This window comes from Pholcus phalangioides, unplaced genomic scaffold (genome assembly GCF_987345545.1).
Source record: "Pholcus phalangioides strain wild (caught in Gottingen) unplaced genomic scaffold, Ppha-v1.0 ptg000024l_1, whole genome shotgun sequence".
Taxonomy (NCBI): Eukaryota; Metazoa; Arthropoda; class Arachnida; order Araneae; family Pholcidae; genus Pholcus; species Pholcus phalangioides.
In genome coordinates, this window is record NW_028301616.1 from 14,672,230 (window position 1) to 14,689,515 (window position 17,286).

At 37.0% G+C, this 17,286-nt stretch overlaps 1 protein-coding gene across 1 annotated transcript; it reads right to left on the reverse strand.

Moving 5' to 3' along the window:
- Nucleotides 1–679: 679 nt before the first annotated feature.
- On the reverse strand, nt 680–9,170 carry LOC149068811 (MICOS complex subunit MIC13). The gene is made up of 4 exons (XM_089251167.1): nt 9,077–9,170; nt 6,034–6,217; nt 1,961–2,012; nt 680–880 (listed from the first exon to the last, which is right to left on the reverse strand). Exons 1-4 carry the CDS (start codon nt 9,088–9,090, stop codon nt 762–764), a joined length of 369 nt encoding a protein of 122 aa, XP_089107293.1. The 5' UTR covers nt 9,091–9,170; the 3' UTR covers nt 680–761.
- Nucleotides 9,171–17,286: the final 8,116 nt, after the last annotated feature.

A 17,286-nucleotide genomic window follows, 5' to 3' on the forward strand; every position in this document is an offset into this window, starting at 1 on the left:
CAAGTTGGCGATGAACTTGGCTAGTTTAGCGACAATGCAGAATTTTGATGACGTGGGTGAAAATTGTCATTGGGGAAAGGGAAACGGATGAAACTGTTAAGAGAAATGTGCATGCTACCCCCGTCTTATATACTTGGAAGAAACAAGTATGCAGCTCCAAACCGTACGTAATAGGATTTTAGCTTTTAGGCCAACTTATCTTTCTTGCTTGTTATGTATTCTCATTAAATAGAAATGGCTCATAGGAACATTGAACACGTTAAAATATACATGCGTGTGATTACCAAAAGGGCTCTACTGTTAATTAGCATTTATTGTCAAAATTTTTTATGGTGACTGTTAATTGGTGTCAATACTTTTTTTTTTTTGACAACAGATGTTTAACAGTTGATAGCAAAGATGATTCTTCAACCACTTTGGTTAATGGACCTATATTTAAATTACAGCTTAAATCTCTCTCTGATTCTGCTGTTAGTATATTAGGCATATTAATGTAGGAAATCAAATCGGTTCTCACTTCGGAGATTGGTGGTTTGAATCCTGCTCTAGATGCCCAGTTTTTTTCCCTCCCTTCTACTGTATGAAAACGATACCATAAATTTCTTGGTTTTTTTTTCAAATTTGTAAATTATACTTCAACAACATGAACTATTATTACTAAGGAAATTTTCAACAAGTCTTTATGCATAAGAAACTAGTATAATTTATTCAATACAATTCTTTCCTTACCAATAACTACAAAACTATATGAGAGTACTTGACTATTTCTTTAATACGTTTTGGTTTTTCAGAGATTCCTTTGCATATTCATAACCTTTCCAGAAGTGTTCTTGGCTATATGTTGGCAGAGCAGCCAGAAAAATGAAGCTTTTCTTCACACCTATAAGCAGAGAGGGGGAAAAAATCATAACACATTCAATAATTTTTTTAGTTGAAAACTAAAACTTTAGTTAAATCTCTTCATTTAGAATTATACTCAAGAGATTTTGTTTTGAACCTTCTGCCTGGCCCATCTGATCTAGTTGATAAAAAATGTTTTGTTTCAATTAAAAAACTTTTCTTACACAACATTAATCATTTAACATTAAAAAAAAAGAGTAATGAAGAGTAACACTGGGACAACAATGAAATTGCGCCCGACATGAAAATATACAATTCCAAATGATTTGTATTTCTATGTATATTAATGTTATATATATTAGTGAGGTTTCTATGTATTCATGTTTTTCTTCTGTATATCTTTGTTTTCTACTGTCATGAAAAAACGCTCTGTGCAGGAAAACGCTTTAAACTGGAAATCTTAATGAGAATTATACTTGAAGTTGAGACCACACAGAAATAAGTTATATTAATTGGGAAAATGTTTTAACCAGGATCGAGTGTACTTATATTGTGTTTAAGTGTATTTTAGTGTTATTATATACGTATAAAATGTGTAATTTAAGTGAAAACTGAAATTCCTCACAAAATCAATGAAAGCTAATTTTTTGAAACAAGACGCTATCACTGCCTTGCAGTCATCGACATCTCTTTTCCATTTTCTTTGTAGAAACTTATCCATGAAAAATTTTATGAAGAAACTTCATAAAGTATTAAACTTCTGCTCATTAGTATTCAATTAACAATTAAAAGTTTTTGGTATAAAGGCTCATTGGGGGATTCACCTTGCGGATGTGCCGGCAGCCAAACAAAGTAAACCTTTACAACGACTAACAAGGTTGATTCACCTCATTTCAAATTCAGCTCGATATTAATTCTTTGGAGATGTCGTCATTGCGTGGCATAATTTTGTGCTCAATAGGATAACAGAATTCAGAGCAAATACTTTTGGAAAAAAAACAGACTTCCGCGGTCTTTCGCGATTCACTGTAATTCCATATTTTATGGTAGAAAGTACGGACATTCCATAGTAGTTGGGAAGTATGTAAACTGATTAATTTTATGAAAAACCTATGCTTACCACTATTCCATTGCTGAACAGCACCTTCTTTAGATATATCGATGGATGGTACCTGGTTTAAAAAAAGAAAACATTGTTATTGCAAACCAAAACTACATCTTGTACACATTCCTCTGTGGAATTTCTAATGAATCGGTACATACGGGAATGTGTATTGAGTTGTATGTGTGTCCCTGAAGTATTTATGTTGTCTGAGCTGTTCTTAGAATCTCTGGACAGCCTAACTGGGATACTTGCTTTCCATAGAGAAATATTGCAATATTACACCAACACTATTTGGAAATTAGGCAAATTAATTGCAATCAAAAATAGTGAGATTGTTTCAGAATGAATAGGGAGATCAATATACATTTCTATTATACAAATACAACGCCACAACAGGCAAATTGCCCAACGAGGTGGCTGACTTAAGAACATCATGGATCCCGAGCCATTTTTTGGAGGCCCTACCTACTACTGCTACACCACACATGCACCCCACCCACACCCCCTCCCGCGGAATCCCCAACGAATCGGTACATGCGGGAATGTACGTGTAGTGAAACCTGACGTGAAGTTTTTTTTTGTTTCTCTGTAATGCTTGTTATGTGTAGTGCTGCCATCTGCCACCAGTTTTTCTAACTATGAGTGAAGTGTTATGATTGAATGATTTATCGTTGTAGGACTGTTGCTCTCTGTGGTGAGACTTTTTAACGGGGAGATCGGCTCGCATTTGCACCTTGAAGTTGGGAACCACAGAAAACCAACTTCAGCCGACCACCACTGTGGGGTTCGAACCCGGATCCTCGCATCGCGAGTCCGTCACAATAACCAATATTCCGTCACAATAACCAGTATTATGCAGCACAAGATCACTAACAACATCAATAAGGACCTAGATTTTTTTGAAGCCTTTTTATCATTACATTGGATCCTGCTTATAACGTTTTACAAAAAAAAAAAGTTATGAAAAAGCATCTGAAGTGGGAAAAGCCTTAAACGGGAAATCTCTGTGTTACTGAGTTGGGACCAAGCATCACCACCCAGAGATAGAAGGTCTTCGCACTCTGCTTGCGACGTCAAGTAAGTAGTCCATTTTCCCTCAGGGGAAAAAAATTCCCTGCTCGTGCCAGTATCATCGTTGCAAGGAAAAGAAATGATCGGGCTCAGAATTGGCTATTTCTATGCCCCACATCCAATCACTATGCGGAATTTGTGAGTCAATCAGGTATATTCTACGCCAAAATAAGAAGAAACGAAATAGGATGCTGTGTTTCAAAATGCGGCAAACTTGCTAGGTAGTCTGAATGACGTTTATGGCAAACACTGCAGAGGCCTTCTATCTCTAGGTGTTGATGGACCAAGACAATAAGTCATTCCAAATGAGAATGTTGCAAATGGGATCCATGGTATATCACTTTTTTTCAATGGGTTTCCATCTGAAAAACTACAAAAAAACACATATACTTTAAACCTGCCAACCTTCAGAAAATAAAAACTCCTGTAGTTTTCTTCAAAAGTACATTTACTGTATTTTTTAATATTTTTTATAGGAGTAACAGGAATCAAAATAAGCAATAAGATGACCACATTACCTATATTTTACGAAGCATAGCCATATTTTTTGTTATCATTAAGGTGTCCTACTTTTCTAAAGAAATGTTTATTTTTTTCAACGATGCTTCCATAAATTTCTAATATTTGCTGGACATTTTTGTTATACTAAACGTTTTCATTGTGAAATTCTAATTGACCGAGATTTATAGAATCCCCCAATTTCTTACCCATCGGCAGCAATAAATTGTGAATTTCACCCACACAGATGGCGATGCTCCACATCTTCCAGTATATATAAGGGGGGTAGATCCAAATTTTCTGTAATTCCTGCTGTGTAATATGGTCAGCATATTATATACAGAGAAAATATAATGATTGAATCATCTGGCAGCTGTTTCATGACTAAACATTTGATTGATTTGTTAGTTATTAACTATGATTGTACCAATTAATTACAGCCTACTTAACACTTTATTTGACCCAACTGTTCTGACAGATACATCGCAAACTTTCGTAAGCACTATTTTGTGTAGTATAGTGACTGACAAAAACCACTTTATTGAGTTCTAGCATCCTTACACACATAGGTGGAGATAGACTTGGAAGTCTGGGGGGAAGGCATGATGATGTCAATTCATATATACATTAGACCAGTCAACTCCACCTTTGACGCTGGGGGGGGGGGGCGTCCATGCTTACACAGTGCCGCAACTAGAGAAGGGCAGAGGGTTCTGGTGATCTGGATGATGAAGCTCACCAAATTTACTTTTGCTTATTTAAAATCAGAAGGGGGAAAATGCATACTTGTCCTGGGGGACAGAGTAAATTTTCACTTATAGTTGCTGCCTCGTCTTTACAACAGGGCTTGACAAATAAAAATAAACTTTTAGCACCAGCCAAATTTATTAGGGACAAAGAATGATTTTAATCTCGAGGAAAGCTATCCTAAATAATGTTTTTCAACTTTTCTGGAACTTTATATCCTTTTTTCTACATTAGAAGACACACTGTCATAAAATCAGAAAATTTTGTGTTGTTCATAGACTCCAATTTAGCAATCATATAGAAACAAATTTTGGGTATTGATTTTCTAATCGCAATTTCAATCTAGTGACTGGGATTTATCAAGCTCTGCCTTATACATTAGATCAGCCAATGGACCAGAAAAAAATTTCAAATTTAAAAAACAAACGTGGAGCATACAGATGAGCTTAGCATACAGTAAAGCATCAAGTTGAAACACATACACACACACAAAATATGTTTATATTTGGTGTTTTTAAAAAACTCCTTAATTCTGTTCTCACGTTTTTTGCCATTTCTTGCGCTTCATCAGAAAGGCTCTAATTTTGTCGACATGAAGTTGAGCAAAAAAGAAACAACTGATCTCCAGGGCCACAATTAGGAGAGTGTGGGGGGAATCTGGTTTCCTGGGTGTTAAGATTACTCTTTGTTCATCCAAAATAACGAAGATAGACCACCAAAGTGTACACTTGTCCTGGTCGACTAATTTGTTTCTAGTTGTGGCCCTGCTAATCTTTACAAAATGTGACCTCATACATATTTAAAAGCAGCTTCACACTCTTCTTGTCATGAGTTTCAAAATGAGTTACTAAAGAGTACTTAACTGCAATCGATAAAAAAATCAACCACGTATACAGTAGAGTCTCGATATTCTGAGGTGAAAAGAACCAAGGTCACCTTGGATTGCTGAAAATTCAAATTAGCCAAAAAACAGGAAAATAAATGGAATTTAACTTTCGGGGTGGTGGATGAAAGACTTGGACCTATGTATCTGTACTCATTCTTACCTGTATCATGCTTAGTTCATTAAGATTAGGGCTACATAGACCGGCCTCTTTATAAGGGGGACTGGTAAGGGCTACAGATCATTTTATAAGAAACTCAAATTGGTGGACCACTTTCAAACCATAGGAATACAACAGTGTAGCAGAAGTTATGATTGACAAAAAAAATTGGCCATAGCCTGCTAGAGAACTTTTCCCCCTCCTTACTGGTTCAGACAAACAGACATGACTGCTGACCACCCAGTGAGACAAAAAAAAAACTCCAACAGTTGAAGTGGCCTCATTTTTGAAATATATGACATCCATATTTTTTATGGGCATCTTTTTCTCAGCCACCTCGTTGGGCATTTTGACTGTTATGGCGTTGTATTTGTAAGTGTTAAAAAAAGGCTCGAGGGGCTCTCATATCTCTCTACCCAATATGAATGTCATTAGTTTTTTTTTTACACAATAAATTTTCTTTAAGGGGGGGGGGGGCTATGAAAAATTCTGGTTTCTCAGCTATACAACCCTGCAACTTAAAGGATCAAAGACCCGTTAAAACTATTATTTAAAGTACTTACATTTGATAGAAGAATCAAACAAAATGCTGTCTTTGTGAAAAACAGGAAAAAAAAAAATGTTTGAGAAGGAATTTCGAAAAATTCCAGCAACTTTTTCAGATTAACTGGAACCTTGAACTTTCGAGACTACTGTAAACCAATGCAAAAAAATATACCCATAATTTACCTTTTCCACGTATGTCATGATCATATCACCATATGTTGTCAACGCAGGTGTATTTTCCACGTAGCATTTCACCCCCTGCTTGTATTTTTTGTACTTTTCTATTGTTTCTTCCTGTCCTTTCCAGAGTCCTGATTCTGCAACAGCATACAAGGTTCCACCACTGACAGTGAGCTTGAAAAGAGACCTGGAATTAAACACATTATATAATTAAAAATTGATATTGTTCATCTGATATGAGATTATATTCCAAAAAGAAAAAACTAATGAGAATTTTAGTTTGGTGAATAATTTATATCCAAAATTGTATAAATATCTACACTTCTAAAATACATTACATATATAATGAAACTAGTAGTATAGGTATACCTAACTCTCCCCCCCCCAAAAAAAAAACAAAAAATAAACCCACAGTGAGGATCAGCAACAACGAAAAATACCACCCCATTGTCCTACGAATACAAAAAAAAAAAACCAATTTCTGAGCATCAAAACTGTCATTTTCTCAAGGAAAAAAGGCACCAAGTGCCAGAGAGAAAAAAAAAAATAGTTCAGACTCTGTTGGATCGCTCATGGGTCATGACACTCACCGCACTGCAACTGGGGAAACCGAAATCGGAGCAATCCATCACGAGATCAGTCACCCCGGCTGAAATCTTACCATCCTGGTCGGAGCCCACAAAATATGGCAAACGACGTCACAACTGGAATCTCAAATGAAATGAACATCATGAGACGATCCAAAACAGTAAGAATTGAGAGAGACTCTGAGAACAATTTACTTCAATTTCAACAAAATTTTATGATTCAAGTTTAGGGGATTAAAAATTTTGACAAAATGAAAATTTTCACCACATATCGTGCCAGTCTTATGTTCTGGCAATTCACACCTCTATTATTATTACTAACTAGCGGTTACTCATGGCTTTGCTTTTGTGGATTTGGTAATCTGAAAATTGCTCGTGATTTCCCCATATAACATTCGAGCCCCCTCATGACACCCTTGGGAGTTGAATTTCCAAAAATTCCATCTTAGTAGGAGTCTATATTTTAAACTATAATACTGACCAAATTTCATATTTATAGCTTCAGCGGTCTGGGCTCAGCAACCCCCATATAACCTTTGAACTCCCAGGGGTTGAATTTTGCAAAACCCTTCTTACTGAGTCTTTACATCATGAAATGAAACCAATGAAGTTTCATATTTATAGTTTCAGCTCGGCATGATTTCTCTATATAACCTTTCTACTGCCATATGCGGGGAGGGGGGGGGGGTTCTCTTTCTTTCTTTCAAACTGAGTATAACTGAGGTTTATCACCATCAATGGATAATTTCCTGCCTAGTGAGTTCAAGTGTTATAAAATTCCGAGTGCATATCTAGTGTTGTCTGATTCTTCTGTGCTGCCATCTATATTTCAGAAGTGAAGTGTAATGATAGAATTACATTTGTACTATCTGAGGTATGTTGCCCTCTGTGGCAAGACTTTTTAAAGGGGATATCAGTCCTGTAGGAGTAGAATTTTGAAAACCCCTTTCTTAGTGAGTCTTTGCACCATGAAATTAAACACATAAATTTCATATTTATAGCAGTTTCGGCTCAGCATTGATGAATCAGTCAGTCAGAACATGTTATTTTATACATATAGATAAGAGAGGTGTAATTATTACATATTACCATTTCCTTTCTTACAGTTGCTTATCATCGAAAGGTGAGGTCACTAGCAATAATGGGCTTCCAGAAAGAGCAGCGTTTGAATAGCGTATGATACAATTTTTTAGCTTTTCTTGTTCATCAACACATTGTATCATATATACCCTTTTCCCAGTTTGATACATTGTTTTTCTTGTTGGAAATATCTCGTTTTCTCATTCATATTTCTCTTTTTGCCCTGACTCCAATTACAAAACAGAGTCCTTATTCATATTCCAGAGACGGAACAGGTGCAGTATAATCCAGACCGCCAAATTAGAATAATCCAGATCGATCGCCAAGGTGCTATAAGTTGCCAAAGCCGGCATAATGGCGGTGGGTTGCCGTTTCTTCTCCTTATATAACATGCAGGACCGTTGTTTATTTAAAATAGTGGATACCTTATGTTGTTTTGATGTTTGGGTTTTAGCATTCTTATGTTTGCTTGACCGTCAATAGCTTCCTACAGCCTCTTATCATTAACCGAAGTCATATTTATAATCCAGATCTTATTTATGTCTATACTATTATATTTCTCTTATGTTTCATGATATTTTTCATATTTGAATGGGTTATAATTATTGTTTTCTATGCTGGCGATTTTTTTTTTTCGGCGTCCATAGTGTCTAACGGCCTTGGCGACTTATAGCACCTTGGCGGTCTGGATTATACTGCACCTGTTCCCAGGCCCCCCTTCCCTAGGATCCCTTGCACATTAAATTTTTTGCTCGGAAAAACAACAATAGTATAATTTGTTTTTGGTGCTGTGCTGGCGGTTTTTTTTGTTTTTTTTTTGGCGGCAAAAACGTCGGTAAGCATGGCGAGAAGTCGCCAGTAGCGAAACGGAGTCATACTCTCGGATACTTTCCTTGCCAATGAAAAAAAATCGACAACACTTTCCGGAACAGGAACTTTCGCTACTGGCGACTTCTCGTCATGCTTACCGACGTTTTTGCCGCCAAAAAAAAAAAACGCCAGCACAGCACCAAAAACAAATTATACTATTGTTGTTTTTCCGAGCAAAAAATTTACTGTGCAAGGGATCCTAGGGAAGGGGGCCTGTTGCAGGATGTGGGGGGGGGGGGGCACGGCCCCATAGCGGTTTTAGAACGTGGTTAAAGTGGGCCGAGAAATATTTTATTTTAATGACACAGAGCTTGAAACAAATTCTTCGTTATAATGAGATATGGGCGTGAAATTTAACACTTAATTTACAAGAAGGAAATGGACCTTCATTTACGTAACATATACAAAGCAATGCCTCGAATTTAACTATATTCCAACGAAAAACAAGAGCATATACTGACTTGAAAAACAAATAATTCACCCAATGCATTAACAAAACATTAACATACTTAATAACGCCCATTATTTCACGATTATTTCAGGAGAGTACTAGATACACACAAGGGATTGGTAGAGGACATAAACAAAGAGGTTACGACGGCTTTGACTGATGGTGATAAAAAAAAATACAATAGGTTAGTACATTAGTGACATTTGTAGAGTTTTGGCACACTATTCCAAAGAGTGCGTAGTGTAGGCAGAAATAAAATTTAGAAGAGTTTCCTATTTTAAAAACTTCAATATTTTAATTTTTTTTTAAGTTTACAACATTTTATTCATAACAGAGGAGGCTATTTCGTCAGCCTAAGGGCCCTTTCACACGGAGCGGATGCGGATGCGGGTCCGGAAGAAGTTTTAACAATTGGAATATACTGCGCCTTTCAGACGAGCCGAAAAATCTCCGCACCTAGGAAATGTTCATGCGGGTCCGGACGTCGTCCGCATGTGTCAAAACCTAAGTGCGGGCTCCGCATCCGCACATAGAAGTTTTGACAATAGGTTTATTCGGGGCTATTCAGACGATGCGGATGCGGAGCGAATTCGTCCGCATCTTTGGGTACTTTTTGAAGGTGATTTTTCACGGAATTTTTTTTAATTATTTGCCATAATGATAAAATGACCATCATAAAACACCATATGATGGTCCCTGCTCATTAATATAATGTACCTACATACGTCTATCCCTTTGTTTCGTTCTGAGATTGAGATATAGCAACTTTAACTGCCTTTTGTCCATACTTTACAATTTTATACAATAAAACCTGCCAACAACGGCCACTGACGGAACAAAAATGATAAGCCGTTCTGTGCATTACGAATATTTAATTGACTACATACTTTAATAACTTTTAAATTTAATTTAAAAATTTTAATTTTTTTCTTTTTAAATTTTTAAAATTATTTAAAATATAAATATCTGAAATATTATTTTAAATATTTGTTATTTTTTTAAATTTTTAATCTGTTAATTTTTTTAAACTTTAAAAAAAATACTTTTATTAAACAACGTTATCCACGTACGGTGTTCACTCAGGGCCGGATTAAGACGTTTGAAGACCCTATCACTTGAATATTTTTGGTGGTTCCCCGATACCTACAAGTTTATTTTACTCAATATTCAGTCTATAAACTTGAAAAAATGAAATTTTATATTTCAGAAATGACTCATCTAAGGATGGGATTTCACTATAAAAGGTTTATGAAAGTTATTTTATAAAACTTGAAAAAAGCAACTAATAAATTTATCGGTTGCATTTGCTTTAATGCAACCGATAAATTTATTAGTTGCTTTTTTTTAAATAATTGTTATAAAATTTTTATAGTGTAATCCGGCCGGGATTATACTATAAAGTTTTATAAAAGAACTTTTATGAAAGTTGAAAAATTCAACCAATAGGCGCATCGGTTGCATTCCAGAAAATGCAACCGGTGCACACACACACGCACGCACACACATTTTGCATTCAAAAAATTCAACCAATAAGATAATATTGGTTGAATTTTTCACGTTTTATCAAAGAGCTTTTACAAAACTTTTATAGTGTAATCCCGGCCTAAGGCTGGTATTACACTATAAAACTTGAAAAATGTAATCAATAAACACATCTGTTACATTCGAGCGAACTTAACTGATCGGCCTATCGGTTGCATTTTTCAAGTTTTATAAACTAACTTTTATAAAACTTTTATACTGTAATCCCGGCCTAAGACAGAATTGTGATGTGAATATTTCTAAGCACAGACATTTTGAACGTTCTCACCCCTCCCCTTTTTTTCTACTTGCAAATTCTTTGATATCTCCTGAATTTTTTTTTTAGGAACATATTAGTTTCGGATGTTTTTGGATTGGATTTTTCGAACATTGGATGTTTTCGGAATTTTTCTTTCATATTTTTCCGGAAAGACAGATTTGTTTTCAAAATCTTTTGAAAATATTTGAAGACAGTTTCTCCCATCGACTACTTGTGAGGATCGGAATGAAGATATCTTTATTCCCATATTCTATGTGGCTCTAGACTAAACCACCAAAGAATACCTCTAGGCTGCATATGGGCACTGAATCAGGGGTGAAGGAGAAAAACAGTTACAAAAATTGCGAAAAAATAGTTTTTATGCACGAATTTCAACCTAAAGATGCGGGCGAAACACCCGCATCTTCAGTGCTCGTGTGAAAGGGTATGCGGACCCGCTTCCGCATCCGCGTCCGCATCCGCATCCGCTCCGTGTGAAAGGGGCCTAATATGCCATGGAATTAGGCATTTTTCTGGGTATAATGCCGAGGTGAATTTGGAAAGGAAAGTCTCCACCAGCACTCGAACCACCACATGGTCCCCATATTCTGGAGCAGAGCCCCTAGGCTGGGATCCACCCTCTAAGCCCTATATGATAAACCCGTGGACTAAATGTGTCCCTGGAGATTATCTGATGTGGCCTGCCTGCCCCCCCCCCATAAACTTAACTTTGTAAAAAAGAACTAAGTGGCATATTTACAGATCGCTGAAGTATTCTGTGCACAATGCCAAAGCGTCACATTTTCAGATCACTAAAGTAGGGCCGTGGCCAAAGCCCCCACAAGGGGTGGGCTGACAAGGCTCAGCCCTTGAGCCCGGGATGATTTTCATCTTTTTTGTTTTGTTTTTTAACGCTATAAATTCATCATAAAGAGGCTCCATGAAAGTCTGGTCGGGGGGGGGGCGTAAAAGATCCCATCCTAAGGGCCTTGTTTCAGGATGTGGGGGCGATGGCCGTGGCACATTCACAGATCACTCAATTAGGGTCATAGCACATTCACAGATCACTCAATTAGGGTCGTGGCACATTCACAGATCACTTAATTGACCCGTGACACAGTTTCAGAACACTGAAGCGATCCGTGGCACATTCAGAGATCCCTTGAATGACATGTGGCATGGTTTTAGAGCACTTAAGCCGCACCCAGTGTGGTTTTATTTCACTCAAGTTACCTGCGGCTCATTCCCAGATTACTTAAGTGATCCGCGTTGTAATGACGGATCACTTGAGTTATGCGTGTGTGTCCGCTAAAGGCGAGTGAAATACTCAAATACATTAAAGCGCTTCTACGGAACCGGAACCAGTAAAGTGTCCGTTAATGGGAGGTGGCCGTTAACGGGGAGTGTCTTTTAGGGGAAGGTTCTACTGCAGCGGTTCTCAACCGGTGCTCTGTGGAGCCCTTTTGGGGCTCTTTATGCCCTCTCCAGGGACTCCGCGGCCACTTGAGGAAAATTAAAAAAAAAAGCAGTAAAATTTGAAAAATAATTATATATATTTTTAAATAGTACAAATAAATCAGTGACTTTTTGATGAATAATTGAAAAGTTGGTCTACGGGGCTCCGCCATAGAATGTTTTAACTTGAAAGGTCTCCGCGAATCAAAAAAGGTTGAGAACCGTTGTTCTACTGTATATCTTTCATCAAATTCGAATTTTCATTTATTTTCAAATAACTTTCTTTTACTAATTAATTAACTCTCTTTGATCAATTATTTCTTTCATTGACTCTGAAACTCGTCCGATAATTCGAAAGTTATTATTTACATTAATTTTAAATTTTCATCAATTATGAAATTATTTCTTTCAAAAACTTCATATATTATTACTTTTAACAATTCTGAAATTACTCTTGACAATTCCAAGTCATTCTCAATAATTTTGATTTCTATCAGTGGTTCTGCAATTATTACTTTCATTAATTCTGTGACTATTTTTTTATTAATTGTGAATTTTCATTTATCCTAAAATTATTTTTTTTTTAAATTCAAAAATTATTTCTTTAATTCGATTCAATCATTGATTCCATGATTCAATGCAGGAATCAAGAGCATGGCTACTAGGCCAAACACACGTGAACGGATAGCATGCGAGAAATAAAAAGCACCCATAACTAATTAGAGATGAACTATTATTATCATATTTTTAACATTGCATGCTCACAAGAGTTTGAAGCTTTCATTTCAAGAGCTCGCAAGTTTTATTTAATTTTTTTTTTCCTTAAAAAAATAATACTAATGCGTCCTATTTATATAGCTTGAAAAAGCAAAACAATGATGAGAATTATCTAGAGCAGCGGTTCTCAACCTTTTTTGCCTCGCGGAGCCCTTTACAGTTCGTAATTTTTATATCGGAGCCCTGTTTGACTCGAGGAGCCCTTTTTGTATGAAATTTTTATGGCGGAACCCTGTAGGCCTCTTTTTTTTTCATTTACCTATCAAATTTACTTATTTATTTTATTTTCCTTGAGTCGCCGCGGAGCCCCTGGGAAGTGCACACGGAGCCCTTGGGGCAGAGGCCATGAACATTACTTACATTAAGGGCCCCAACTGGGGGGGGGGGATCTAGCGCCCAGGGCGATGCACTAGAAGGGACGCCAAATCTACCTTCTGACTGCTCCTCCTACACTACACGGGGGTGCCAAAATGCAGTATTTGCGGCCTAGTTGCAGCCATAGACTTAAGATATAAATAGACCGCGCACGCTATTCATAAAACTTGTCGAACGTGAAGAAAAGATGAGCAGTATTGTCGGGGAAAGAACAGGTTCTGCGCTATTACATTTGGCGCGTTTTCGCAGAAGCTAGGATGTTGCTGTAACGAAATTTGACTCAATTCGATCAAGTTGATGAAAACTTTCCTTCATTTTTTCAATGAATTTCACTCATTTTTATGTGAAATATTTAGGGAGTATCAGATTTGAAAAAATAAATTCTATAAAATAAACAAATATTGGAAAACGGAATTTATTTATTTTCCATTAAGTGATAATTCTTAATAATTTCTTAACACATGGGTTTTTAAATTTTAATTGAATATATAATATTTGAAGGAAGTGAATATAAACAGTATAAATTTCATGAAATAAATTTTTTTGGCACAGTTTTTAATAGCTTTCTAAATATCTATACACACACAGGAAACAAAATATTGTATACAACAAATATATAATGTTTATGTTACTGTAAATTTGATAAATCCGTAGTGCGCGTTATCTTCAGAAATTATGCATAATAGTTGGTAAATATATGCATAATTACCAATATTTTTAGTAAGTTTGATGAATTTCGTAGCATTTATCACTTTTTACGAATGAATCGAATAATTCTCAAAATGAAGTTAGTAAGTTTAATGAATATGGAAAAAATCCATGCTGAAATATCACTTTATTTCAACAACTTAGTTCTGTCCGTATGAGATGCGTGCACTACACATATTTCGCCATAAAAATTAAATTAATAATAAATGCGAAGATAGAGAGAGATTTTTTTTCATCGGCTTAGTTCATGTTGGCTTTTGCTGTATTTATCAGCATATGCAAACATAACCGTTACGAAGAGGGGTAAAAATACTATTATTTTTAGAGGTTGTTATGCATTTTTATGCAAAACTGCAATTGTCTAGTGGGGGGGGGGGAAGTTTTCCTCACATTCTATTTAAATAGAATATTTTTCATAAATTTCTCCATCTGAAAAGCATATTTTCTTCCAAGTTGAGCAAAACTCGAATGAACTCACTAGCTCGCCAAATCTCGCCAAATCTTGCGGAGACGTATATTTCAGTTAAAACTTCATAAAACTCACAATTTCAATCATTTATTGCCAAAAATTCTATTAAAACATTTAATAATGATTCATGCCATTTGAATTTTACCAAAACTTGGAACTTTAATTGAATTAAATCCAAAATGGAGTCGTTAGAAACTGAGATTACGTCAGAAATCCATTGCATCGTCAATTTAATATTCCAATTTTTAATTTATAAGAAGGGGAATAAGCAAAAAAGTATTCCTTTGTGAAAGGATAATGTTCCTCCTTTCCTAAACCGTTCAGAACATCCGAAAGCTGCACACGTGGTGACCATTCTAATGAAAAATAAGACAGCACTTGGAGATCGTCATACGAACAGCCATAAGGAAAGCATTGCCAGCGAGATTCCCTGACCAGCCTTTCGACCGGAATCACGTGACTCCGGATCTTTGCTTCACATTGTAACCCCTCGCGCGCACTCTATAGTATTATTACTCTGTGGTTGCAGCTCTGCTTAAGAGAACCCCATAAAGAGGAAGTTTAATAAGGCAACTTTTTTATTCAGCAAAATTTTTGATTCAAATTCGTTTCTAGTGCTCCAGAGCCGAACAAGAATTTTTCCCTCTGCCTTTATTAGGCAGTTTCAGGAAAATTACTTCAGGCACTAAAATGATATGCTCTTTTGTCCCCTTGTCAAAGAGCAGGGTCATAATAGGGGGGGGGCGTAGGTGGTTCTCGCACCCCGAGCGGTGGACTAGAACGGGTGCCGTTAAATACCCCCTTAACTGCTCCTTCTACATATTACATAGAGGTGCCAAAATGCGTGCTTGCCCCAGGCGCTGTCTGTTCCTTCAAGTTTTGTCAATACCGTCGTCGTGAAAATGTGGCCCAAAAGCGTTATATGTCATGTAAGTCTTTATTACTTGAAATTTTTAAAATTTTTGTTGTCTAAAGCCTCTGCTGCTGCCCCTTACAACCTGCCGCCAGGGTGCAACGCACCCCTTGCATCCTCGCTTAAGCCGCCCCTGGCTGAGACGAATATCCTAAAGATTGGAAACTGCTGGTTTTCATATCAAGTCACAGCAGTGATAAGACAGATTATGAAAATAAAGCGAATTCAGATGATGAGATTTATATTGAAAATTATAGTGTCTTTTCATCAATAATTTGTTTTTTGAAGAGATTTATGTGAATAACTATATTACATGAGCTATTTTGCGCGTTCTTTTTAGCAACAGGAAATGATTTTGAAAGTAATAGTTTTCGGGAGTGTAAAATATTGATTCGGGCATGTATTATTTTAAGTCACACAGGGCCACAACTGGATGCTTTATCAGCCGTGGCAAGCTCACATTTTGGCACCCCACCCCCGCTTGTAATGCTTAAGGAGACCGGCGCTCGGTGTACCAAACTCACCTGCCCCCCCCCCAGTTATGGCAGCACTGAAGTCACATCCCGGACTGGGCATGTAAATTTTTGGAGCTTTGTCCAGCTCTTGTTGTCAGAGTTGTGCTTGTTTCGTGTTTCTTGTTAGTGTTTCTTGTTACTATAAACTACAACATGTACTTCGTCCATGTTCCTCTGTGGAACTTCTAACGAATTGGTACATATTGGAATGTGCGTGTGCGGTGTACGTGTTGTAAAGTTTGTTTATGCGTAATGCTTCTGATAGTGCTGCCATCTATTTTTCGAACTATGAGTGAAGTGTAATGATCGAAGATTTGTAGCGTTTGTAAGCCTGTTGCTCTCTGTGGTGAGAATTTTTAATGGGGGAAGATCAACTCACATCACACCTCGAAGTTGGGAACCACGGAAAACAAACTTCAGTCGACCACAACTGTGGCGAAGGTGGAGCTCGAATCCTGGTCCTCGCGGTACGAATCCGTCACTATGAACCCTCGACCACCACAGGGTTCTTGCTAGTAATGCTATCTGTCTCCCATACTTTAAAGTGAAGATGGTTAATGCTTGAATTTTTGCCTTCTTGTTGCAAGATGTGGGGGGTGAGGGCATCCTCCTTTCATCAACACTATAGTCACTCATACCGTTCGAAAGACACACGCACGCTCATATATAGAAATCAGCAAATGGTCAGTAGACTGTAAAAACTTTTCTTCGTTCTCAAAAACACGAAAAGAAGAGCATAATATCATTGATGTGGGCGACTTCACACGGATGGATTGATGCTCTTGTCACGGTACAGCGACAACGTACGTCTTCGAAACGTTGTATACAACAGGTTCACTTAATCAATTTCAAACCATCACAGTGCTCGCGCGCGTGTGCATGGGTGCTCGCTCGCTCGCGCCTCTCTCTGGTAATGCGTGACGGAAAACCACGGAAAACATCTCTCAACGAAAATGAAAATAATAATAATAATAATTTTTTTTTAACCACTCGGGATTAAGGAACCACAGCAAGAAACAAAAGAGCAGTGGGGGCGTTAAGAAACTTTTGTTTCCTTTTGTTTCTATTTTTTTTCATGATCATTTCTTTTTCTTAAATCTTTTTCGGAAGCAAACCTACATTGTCTTGGAAGTTTGATTATGCAATCGCCCCCAAAGATCTTTGACAGCATAGGTGGTGACTCGTGAACCGGTTTCAGGTTGGCGAACGAACCTTCGCCTTCACACACCGCGCACACCACCAACAAACAACACACACACATACACACAGGCTGAGT

What these genes read in the sequence shown, in the direction of transcription:
- LOC149068811 (XM_089251167.1), bottom strand. An exon ending in TCATGACATACGTGGAAAAG is followed by an intron (nt 2,013 to 6,033) that starts GTAAATTATGGG and finishes TTTTTAAACCAG; the next exon opens with GTACCATCCATCGATATATC. An exon ending in TGTTCAGCAATGGAATAGTG is followed by an intron (nt 881 to 1,960) that starts GTAAGCATAGGT and finishes CTCTGCTTATAG; the next exon opens with GTGTGAAGAAAAGCTTCATT.